At 38.1% G+C, this 11,397-nt stretch overlaps 2 protein-coding genes across 2 annotated transcripts; both read right to left on the reverse strand.

The window, feature by feature from the left end:
- Positions 1–3,082: 3,082 nt before the first annotated feature.
- On the reverse strand, positions 3,083–4,225 carry LOC138883937 (uncharacterized). Its single transcript, XM_070164660.1, has 3 exons — positions 4,055–4,225; positions 3,422–3,829; positions 3,083–3,316 (listed from the first exon to the last, which is right to left on the reverse strand). The coding sequence occupies exons 1-3, from the start codon at positions 4,223–4,225 to the stop codon at positions 3,083–3,085; spliced, it is 813 nt and encodes a 270-aa protein (XP_070020761.1).
- A 4,084-nt stretch (positions 4,226–8,309) lies between these two features.
- LOC138883938 (secreted RxLR effector protein 161-like) lies at positions 8,310–8,936 on the reverse strand. Its single transcript, XM_070164661.1, has one exon. The coding sequence runs from the start codon at positions 8,934–8,936 to the stop codon at positions 8,310–8,312; it is 627 nt and encodes a 208-aa protein (XP_070020762.1).
- Between the last annotated feature and the right edge of the window lie 2,461 nt (positions 8,937–11,397).

The following is an 11,397-nucleotide window of genomic DNA, read 5'->3' on the forward strand; positions in this document are numbered from 1 at the left end:
TACTGCTTTTCCGCTTCGAAATATTTTGCATAAACACGAACTTTCAGGAAGATTAGCAAAATGGGATATAGAACTAAGTGAATACGAAATCATTTATAAACCCAGGACCGCTATAAAATCTCAAGTACTAGCTGATTTCGTGGCTGATTTTAGTCAGGGGATGCATTTAGAAGTAGAAAAAGAATTACAAGTTTTTAATGGTGCAAACCCGGGGACTTGGGTTTTATTCATTGATGGTTCATCTAATGTAAAAGGTGCAGGCCTAGGGATAGTACTAGTACCACCTACGGCTGAGACTATTAGACAGGCTATAAAATGTCACTCTATAACTAACAATGAAGCAGAGTATGAGGCTGTAATTCCAGGTCTAGAATTGGCACGAGAACTCGGCATAACACAGATTATAATCAAGAGTGATTCTCAACTCGTGGTCAATCAAGTGCTGGGGACTTATACATCTAGGGAGACGCGAATGCAAGAATACCTCACAAAGGTACGAGAGTTAATAAATCAATTCCAAACTTGGAAAGTAGTGCAGATCCCAAGAGATGAGAATGTAGAGGCAGATGCTTTAGCTAATCTAGCATCTGCAACAGACGTAGCAAATGATACAAATGCTTCAGTCATACATTTATTTCATTCCATTCTCGAACCTGATAAAAATGAGGCAAATTTTAATCATTTAACATGGGATTGGAGAAACGAAATTGTTGCCTTTTTACAGCACGGTGCCGTGCCTAATGACAAAGGAAAGGCTCACGCGCTTCGCAAAAAAGCTGCTCGATATTGTTTATATCAAGGAAATCTTTATCGAAAGATGTTCGGTGGACCACTAGCAAGGTGTCTCGGACCCTCTCAAACAGAATATGTGATGAGAGAAGTGCACGAAGGACATTGTGGAAATCACGCAGGGGGGAGGTCACTGGTAAGAACATTAATTCACGTAGGATATTATTGGCCTAAGATGGAAGAAGAGACAAACAGTTTCGTGTCCAAATGTGATAAATGTCAAAGATACGGCAATAATATGCACAGACCAGCTGAGTTACTACACCCTGTTATAGCCCCGTTGTCCTTTATGAAATGGGGAATGGATATCGTAGGTCCACTTCTACAAACAAAAGGTCAGGTAAAGTTTCTACTTGTACTCACAGATTATTTCACTAAATGGGTAGAAGCAGGAGCATTTAAACAGGTACGAGAGAAGGAAGTTAAAGACTTCATATGGCGAAATATAATATGCCGCTTTGGAGCACCAAAGGAGATCGTGTGTGACAATGGACCACAATTCATAGGAGCTCAAATCACAGAATTTCTTCAAAGTTGGCAGATTAAAAGGATAACGTCTACGCCATACCATCCAGTGGGTAATGGACAAGCGGAATCCACTAACAAAGTCATTATCAACAACTTGAAGAAGAGGTTACAGGATTCAAAAGGTAATTGGCCCGAGGTGTTACCTGGAGTATTATGGGCTTATCGTACAACGACAAAAACAAGCACTGGAGAAACACCATTTTCAATGGTTTATGGTGCGGAAGCCTTAATTCTAGTTGAAATAGGTTAACCAAGCACACGGTACGATCGGGCAACGGAGCAATCTAATGATGAAGAGATGCGGGTCAACCTTGATTTGCTTGAAGGGAGAAAAGAAGTTGCATTGATAAGAATGGCAGCACAAAAGCAAGTAATTGAACAATATAACAATAGGAAAGCACACCTCAGATTTTTCAAAATTGGGGACTTTGTGCTTAAAAAGGTGTTCCAATCTGCAAAGGCTGCTAATTCAGGAAAGCTAAGTCCAACGTGGGAAAGACCATACAAAGTTCGTGACATTGCGGGAAAAGGAGCATACGAGTTGGAGACAATGGACGGCAAAGTTTTACCCTCACATTGGAATGCCGTCCATTTAAAGAGATATTACTCATGAGAAAGTACCCACGGTCAGGTATCACCATGTTAAAATTTCTCTCTTGAATTATTAATGTTTTACTAACGATTTTAGATGCTAGGGAAAAACCCTAACTCGTGCCAAATGATGAGTCACAACCTGCAAGGCAAAGTGGAGTATTCTTAATTTCCCAGCCCAGGGTTACAATTAATCTGATGGAAATACACACGAGTTAGGCAGTCTTCATCTATAATCGCACCTCCGAGTCCCGTATATTTTTCTGTTTTAGGAAAAGGGCCAAAGTAAAAGAAATAAACAAGTGCTCGAGGCTTCATACTTCACCGCTTAAATACTTGGGGGACTACATATTATACACAGATATGTGTAGAAAAACAGATACGAATATCGAACAAAAGTCGGCCACAAAGAGACAAGTGTTGAGAAAAAGTTACGAAGTATTCAGCATTCATGAGAACAACAGAGTCATCTCTCAAACTCAAAAACAAAGTCACCTCTCAAACCCTTCTTAATATATAAAGATAGGGTCATGACTATGTACTGAAACAGGTTATGAAGAAAAACCTTGTTTATTCTATGTTATGTACAAATCTGTTACAAGAAAAACAGTTACGAGAAAGTTGTAGATGTATTGTAATACATGTAATAGTCAAACACTTGTTAAAGTTCATGAATAAAAACTTGCCAAAGTTGTTTCATACAAAACATGTGTATTCCTATTTCTTTCATCGTATTATAACACCATTATGAAGTTGAGACGTCTTCTTCATTAAGTGTCGATAAAATAAAAGGGCCCTCTTTTATAAGCCTCATGTTAATAAGTCATGAGAAGAATCATAAAGCATTTTCAAAGGATAAAAATGCTAAACTATTCTATAAGTCCTAAATAAGTAAGGAAAAGGCAAGAATAGAACACATTGAAGTACTAACAAAACTTCTTAATATAATTAAAAAGACTAAGTAGAAACTTAGTCAATAAAAGTTTATACAAGTGCCCCATTATGATAACTGGGGACTTTCACCAAAAAATCCCTTAAAAACTAAGGGATAAAACCATCATCCAATTGAAGGGGTTAGCACATCAGAAGTTGCAATATTAATTTCACTTTCAGCCACAGGCACATCAGAAGTTGCAATTTCATTTTCAGGGGCAATCACAGGCACGGTAACAACTTATGAGGGAGCAGTAATATGAGCAATTTGAATTGGGCTTGGAATGTTAAAATCACCGAGGGAAGCAAGAGTCACGGGAGCTTCAGCTTCCATGGACTGTGTCATAGAAGTTTCACCCTCGGGAGCCGGAATTGCAACTCCAATTGCCGCAGTAGCCACTTCTTCATTTAAAAGCTCTTCCATTCCAGGAGCGTCAAGTGCAGGAGAAGGAGTATCAATAGGTTGTTGACTTTTCTCGATAGTGTCTAAGACTTTGGCTAATTCAGATTGCAAATCAAAGCTTTCCTGAGCAGCTTCCATCAAAGCATCGCGACGAGATTTCAGGAAAGCCCAACTTACCTCTATGTTGAAGTTCTCCTCCAGAAGTCCATACTCCCTTTCCCACATAGCAAGATCGTTCTTCAATATTTGGTGTTCAGCTAAATGGGAATCAAGGGAAGCTTCAAGGGAGGCATGAGAACTCTTCAAAGCTCGAATCTCATCAGAGGAGGTCTGTAAGTCAACTTGAGCTTGAGTCAAGCTTTGCACTAATTCTCCTGCATACTCTTCTTTCTTGGCTAAAAGTGCCTTAAGCTCCCTGACTTCTTCACTAGCCTTTGATAATTCTTCTGACAATGAGCACTCCAAAAGCTCTTTATCTCTTTTAAATTGGCTTGAAGAAACCTTGGCAGTTGCTAGTTCAGAAGTCAAACCACGATTTTGCTGTTCCAGGAGATTTCTACTTTCTTGCAACTCTTCTATGGTCCCCTGAGCATTCTCAAATTGTTCTTTCCAATTAGCTGCTTCAAGCTAGACTCCCCTGGCTATTTCCTCGGCCTCATGGATAGATTTTTCAGACTCACGGGTTTTTCTTTCCAGAAGGGAAATTCTTCCCATCAATTCTGTACCAATGAGGTTAGACTACAGAGACAACTCATAGAAATGAGGATTTGTAGATTAAAAACAAAAAAGTTGTTGGTAAAGGAAAAATACCTTCAAAGTAGAATGAACTATGTCATTCATCACAGTCAGGCAGTTGTGGCTCTCCATCTTCTTCTTCTCAATATCTCTGATTAGAGGCTTGAGCCAAACATCAGCTCTACCAGTCTTTCTCAAAAGGCTATGGTTGGCAGGAACTTCAAGAGTAACACTTCTCATAGCCATGGTTCCACTGCTAGAACCCGCCTCTGTATGCTAAACAAAGGGAGGAGGAGCAATGGAAGGAGGAGTAGTAGAAAAGGTAAACACAACATCAGGAGTCACAACAGAAGATGTAGAAACCAACACAGGAACGGAAGCAGGTGCAGTTGAAACTGGTAAAGGAACGGAAGCCCTCAAAGCTGGTAAAGAAATATTGTCGGTTGGCAAAGGAATGGAGGAAATAGGAACAAATGAGGAGAGAGGAGCTTCATCAAAAACAGGGCCGAGCTCTCCACTCTCAAAACTACTATCAAAAAGACGCTGAGTTGATTCATTAGTATCTCTTGGCACGGTGTCCTCGTCAGAATGAATCAAAACAGGCTCGGTGGATGAGGTTTGAACAGGGGTATCTTCAATTTCATCACTATTAATGACTCGTCTCCTAACTCTTAGCCTGGCAATTAAAGAGGTATCTTCCTCTTCCTCATTCTCAGAACTTTCTCCTATAACTTTCCTTTTGGGAAGCGAAGCTCAAGCCTTGTTCAAATCAAGTGCAGCATTAGCAGACATGCGAATAGCCATAGTTACATCAGCTGCCATTCCTCTAACACCAAATCCTGATTAAAAGAAGGATACATAATCAACATTGAGAAAAAGGTGCTTAACATGTAAAAAGAAAAAAACGTGTAAAAAGGGACATACCATGTGTTTTCACCTTCCAGCCATGTAAAGAAGAAATTGATTTCCAAGTTCTTTGATCCTTAGGAGCAATCTTCAAAATTGAATCTACCCAACCACGGAAGTCAGGAATAAGTTCCACATCTCCCATGGTTGCTACAAAAAACCAAAAAGAGACGAAGTTAGAAAAAGAATCGGAATTCTCAAAAATAGGTGCGGTAAATAAAAGGAAACTTAGGTGCAAAATTCCACTTCTCAGGGAAGGGAATATTTGTTTCACCAAGCAAGTCCACCGTACGTACAGCAACGTAACGGGTATACCATCCACGATCTCTGTCATTTTCAGGGCTTACCAAAACCTTTTTGCTTCTTGCAGTTAAGGTAAAAACCCCATGACACGTTAAATTAGGATGGTATAAATGAATAAGGTGAGAAAAGGTGAAGTTGGCATTTGATTTGGCAGATAAGTATCTCAGACAAGCCACTACTCTCTACACTAGGGGACCGACTTGGGCCAAACAGATTTTAAAGAAATGGCAAAAGTCAATAATGACTGAGTCAACCGGAGGATTAAAACCCAAAGTAAAGGGGTAAGTATAAACAAAAGAGTAACCACTTCTAAAGGAAGAAATTCTTTGATTTGGGGAAGGAATTGACATTCGAAGACTATTGCTCCAGTTACAATCCCTTCTGATGGTAGGAATTGTAAGCTCGGTCACTAATGAAGGATAAGTGTCAGCTTTTTCTAAATTTACAATTTTCTTTTGAAGAGACGTTCTATCACTCCCAAAAGACAAATAACTGGGAACAATTTCATCGACTAAAGGTTCTTGAGAAGAATCAAGGATTTCTTTATCTTTAGAAGAAGGGGTCTTCATAATAGAACTCCCGATACTAGAAGAAGAAGAAGCAGGACTAGATAAACAACCACGAGCGGACCTTAGGCCCAAGCTCCGAAGCCTACCTCCTCTGCCTCTCCTATGTCTTACGGGGGCATTGGGGAAGTGATCGAGAAATGGAGCTTTTCTAGGGTTAGGGTTTGGAGATGACATTGTTGAAGAAGGATGTACTAAAGAGGAGAGAAAATACAAGTAAGTAAGAAATTGCTTGTTGAAGATCTATGAAGAAGAAGGTAAACGAAAGAGGGCTAAAAATGCTTATAATGACAACCGTCAAACTTAGAAGTGCAATGATGGAAAGCCTATAATAAAAGCAACTATCATTTCGTGAATAGTGTGAATGAAGAAGTCTCGAAAAAGAGTGTAGAATTGCAGAACCAATCAAAAAGTCACACGTATGTAAAGCATTAAATAGAAGGGACAGTTGAAGCGTCAGTATTGTCATAATATTAATTACGGCAAAAATTCCCTTTTTATGAAGATCCACTTCCCAATTATTTAATTGATAAATAAATGGAAAGTGGGGGGAATATCTGTATTGGAAAAAAACTGAATTTACATTGTAGGTGACGTGGCGTGACACGTGGACTGGTCAAATGGTCAAAACACAATAAATAGCCAAGAGGCACGGGCGACAACAGATAAGGGAAAAAGAAAGCAACATAGGTGTGGACCGTTACTAAAATAGGTACGAGTCTCGTACCTATTCGAGTCATTTAAAGACCGAAGATCGGAAGAAGTTGAAGATACGAATCTGATGACGTAAAAGAGTCTAAATATGACATTAAATATCAAATACGTTAGAATATTTGAATTAAATAGAAATGATTGTGTAACGTTTCTTTTAATGTCATTTATTGCTCATAATTGCCTCATTAATACAAAGGCATTACATCTTCTCCTAGAATCAACTATAAAAGGAGAAGGACTCAACATCTGTAGGGACATGAAATACTATTGAGATCTTACTGAAATACAAAACTATTTACTGCTTTACCATCATTCTCAAAAATATTTTATTTTCGTCTCTTGATTATCAGTAATCCGAATTTCTTTTTAGCTTTGACCAAAGACTCAAATTTTTGGTTAAACAGTGATATGCTTATATACAAAATAAAAAACTGTCTATTTAGACATTGTATATGAAGTGATAAGCCAAATCAAACCAAACTTAATTTAAATTAATATCGACAGAACTTGGAGGCTTGTGTACAACAACCTAAGTTGTTGAATACAACTAGCTTGGTCTCATCCCTATTGTCACTATTAGTCTGGCGGATGTAGCGCATAGATTACGGGTTCTGTAAATTTTACTCAAATTTATATATGTATTAAAAAAAAATTATTAAATAAGTATATAATAGATTTTGAACGAGCTGTGATAGAATTCCAAACTCGTAATCATAGTATTCAAATCCCGAATCTGTCTGTATCATCAATTGCTAACAAATTTAAGTACTGCCTAAACTAAAGTTTATTTTATCAACAAATTCAGGAAATAAACTTTTTTTTTGTTGTTGTTGCGGATATAACTCATTGCTAGTATTCTTCGGTTCAATTTAATTAGTACTATCATATTTGTCACTTTTATTATCTCTCAAGCTATCAATCCGTATATGTCCATCCATGTAATCAATGAGTAAAATCCTTGTACAAAAATGAGACATAAAGCGTTTAAAACATACATAGTTGTTGAACTACTGATCGCGCTTCTTCTTCAATCATACACACACGGCCACGGGACCATATCAAAAATCTTGAATTAACTTATTATATATTTATAACTAGTGAGTGAATAAAGAAAGTCTTAGAGCAACGATAAAATTGTCTTAGTGTGACCTATATGTCACGAGTTCGAGCCGCGAAAGTAGCAATTAATGCTTATATTAGGTAGGTTGTCTACATTAGGGGCGGATTTATAGGTTTGTTTATAAGGCACATGAACCCATGGTCTTTACATCAAACTAGGTATTTTAGGTATGTATTTTTTAGAGTTGGTCTAATATTATCTGTTGGCACCCATGCTCCTTAAATGCTGAATAGTGCACTTAGTTGGATACTGAGTTACAGCTGGCTTATCTAAGATCAATGTCCCAGATGCAGTCTTCATAAGAAATGATTTAAGGCTCTGATGTGTCCACGTGTCCGGTCAACAAGTTAATATAAAGGAATATTAGAACATAAGTCCAAAACATAGATATGTCCAAAAATCCCTTATTCAAAGATCTGAAATCTTCTTCTTGCCGTTCTTCTCTTTACCTATCTTCTCCCTCGTAAACTCTTCTTCCAAATTAACAAGGGGCTTCATATCTTCAACATCCCCCCTCAAGTTGAAGGGGAGAGAAAGAACACCTAACATCCATAAAACATTTCTGTGAGAAGCCCCGAATAAAGGTTTGGTGAACAAATCGGCAAGTTGTTTTTCCGATAGAACAAAAGAAAGAATAATGAGCCCAGATAAAATTGTTGCCTTATGAAATGACAATCCAACTCTACATATTTGGTTCTTTTGTGGAAGACGGGACTGCGAGCTATATGAATGGTGGCTTGGCTATCAGAATGAATGGGGACAGGAAGAGTCGGAGAATGGAGAGATCTCGGAGCAGACGCACCAACCAGGTGATCTTAGCAGTAACTTTTCTCATAGATCTGTATTCCGCCTCGGTGGAAGAAAGGGACATGGAGACCTGCTTTTTGGACTTCCACGAGATAGGAGAACCCCTTAGAGTAATGAAGAATCCACTCACAAATCTACGTGAATCTCGACACGCAGCCCAATCGGCATCGCACAATGCAAGCAAATCAAAAGAAGGATCTGCTGATAAGAAAATTCCTTGAGCAGGATTTACATGAAAATACCGTAAGACATGCAAAGCAGCAGAAAAATGTGAAAGAAGGGGTCTTTGCATGTATTGACTAATACTCAAAACGGTAAAAAACAAATCCAGTATTGTATTAGTGAGGTAATTAAGCTTTCCAATGATCCGACAGTAAACAATAGGATCTGTCAAGGGAGGACCAAACTCTGCATGTAACTTGCAATAAGGATCAAGGGAATAGGACACTGCTGCACCAGAAGAATCAAACTCTCTCAACAATTCTAAGGTGAATTGTCTTTGACTAATTATGAATCCCTGCTTTTTTCGTAGAATTTCCATCCCTAGAAAATAATGAATGTCCCCTAGTTGTTTAACTTTGAATTATGTGTTGAGAAAATTGGTAATCTGAGTGATATCTTCTGTATCATTACATGTAAGTAATATATTATCCACATACACAACGAGAATAGAGATAAGATTACCATTTTTCTTGAAAAATAAGGAGTAATCATATAGGGAACTGGAATATCTTTTGTAGCTTAGAGCCCCCACAAGTCTAGCATACCACTATCTTGTCGCTTGCTTTAATCCATAGAGTGATTTCTTTAAGAGGCACACTTGATTAGGTTTAGGAGGGGATAATCCGGAATGGAACTTCATGCAAACCTCTTCCTATAGGTCTCCATACAAAAATACATTGTTGACATCAAGTTGTGACACTGTCCAACCCTTCTTGACTGCCACAGTCAAAAGACACATAATAGTTGTCATCTTGATTACAGGGAAAAATATTTCAGAATAGTCTATGCCTTCCCTTTATATGTCCCCCCTGACCACCAACCTTGCCTTTAATCTTTTAATTGTTCCATCAGAATTATGCTTCACCTTGTACACTCACTTACTAGGCAAAGCCTTCTTGCCTTATGGTAAGTCTACTATGTCCCAAGTGTAATTGAGTTCCAAAGTAGCAATCTCTGCTTCTATAGCTTTCCTCTATCCTGGAGGAGAAGAATCTTGGGCATAGTTATTAAGTTCTGAAATATAGGAAACATACCTTAACAAGTTCCGATTATTGAGTGAGAGAGCTTCAAAAAATAAGTTCTACGTTTAGAGCCAAGAATAAAACATGAAAAGGTGAGATCAGAGAGCAATATGGCATTGCAAACATAATCATTAAAGTATTCTGCTTGTGGCTAACTCTGTCAGACTTTCTAATTGGGATGGATTGGTAAAGGGACATAGGAGTTAAGCAACATTTGAATCAGGAAAATAAAAAGGAACAGGACTATTGGCTGTGAGGTGACTAGGAATAGGAGGCTTGGTAGGTGTGTGGAAAGGACTGGGATTGATTCTGGGTGTAGGCTGAACAGAAGGTGATAGAGTATAGGGCCCAGATGTACCGGATTTGGTGTTAATACTGGATTTGGACTGAAAAGAGGGAATTCTGGAGATGAAATTGAAAATGATGTATCATCTTCTAGGACATCTGAGTTGATAGGGGTTAAAGGAAAATAAGAGGGAGCAGAGTAGTCAGGTAATTGAGCAAAGGGAAATTGGTTTTCAGAGAATCTGATGTCCCTTGAAACAAATACTCATCTCCAGCAGCTTGTATCCTTTTTGATTTTGAAGATATCCCAAAAACACACAAGTCTTTGCTGAAGGATCAAACTTTCCTCTATTGTGAGCTAAAGTAGAAGCAAAACACAAGCACCCAGAAGTCTTGAGAGAGTCATAAGTAGGTGATCTTCCAAACAACATCTCATAAGGTATTTTTCCTTCGAGGGCTCTAGAAGGGAACCTATTAATCAAACAGGTTGCAGTCAGAACACACTTACCCCAGTATTGGAGTGGAAGCTTTGACTGAAAAAACAATCCTCTAGAAATCTCCAAAAGATGCATATGCTTCCTTTCAACTATGCCATTATGTTGAGAAGTGGCTACATAAGATGTTTCATGTACAATACATTGAGAAGCAAGGAAAGTAGCCTTAAGTGTCCCTTTTTCTAATTCCAAAGCATTATCTGACCTGTTTCTCTTTACTTTCAAATTAAATTGTCTCTCCACCATGATTAGATAAGACTTCAAAACTGAGACTACATTTCCTTTTGAACTTAGTAGAAAAAAGTTCCTCTAGTATGATCATCTACAACAGTTAAAAAATATTTGTAACCATTATATGTAGTTGTTCTAAATAGTCCCCAAGTATCAATGTGGATTAGTTCAAAAGGACAATGTGTTTTAATATGACTTATGGAAAAAGTAGTCTAGCTTGTCTAGCTTGAGGATAAACATTACACACATAATCAAATTCTGAAGGAAATTGAATGAAATTGAGATTTTCCATTGCTGAAAAGGGCAAATGCCCTAGTCTGGCATACTGGATTCTTACATTAGAGACTACCGTAGCAACTTTAGGAACTAGAGAAGAAACAGAACTAGAAATAATATTGGAATCTTCCTTTTAGAATTGAAACTACATCTTGATTAGAAACTCTAGACATGCTACTAGTAGGCTGCAACACATACAACCCATCTCTCACTTCACCAAAAGCTTATCCCCTCCTCATTAAAGGGACCTGCAACATACACCCACCAGAAGTTAGATTGAGATAATTAATCGGAGCCAACCCTACACCACTACGAAGTGGCGAGAGTGGTCGAAACAGCTTTTACCCGAGATGGTCGGGATCGAATCCACAGGGAGCTAGAAGTGGGAATTGGATTCCTATCTAAACAAGAGATGCATATTGCTCTTAATTACTCTTCCAATCATCTTTTGTTGGATATTATTTCTAATATT

The sequence above is a fragment of the Nicotiana sylvestris genome, chromosome 12, assembly GCF_000393655.2.
Source record: "Nicotiana sylvestris chromosome 12, ASM39365v2, whole genome shotgun sequence".
NCBI lineage: Eukaryota > Viridiplantae > Streptophyta > Magnoliopsida > Solanales > Solanaceae > Nicotiana > Nicotiana sylvestris.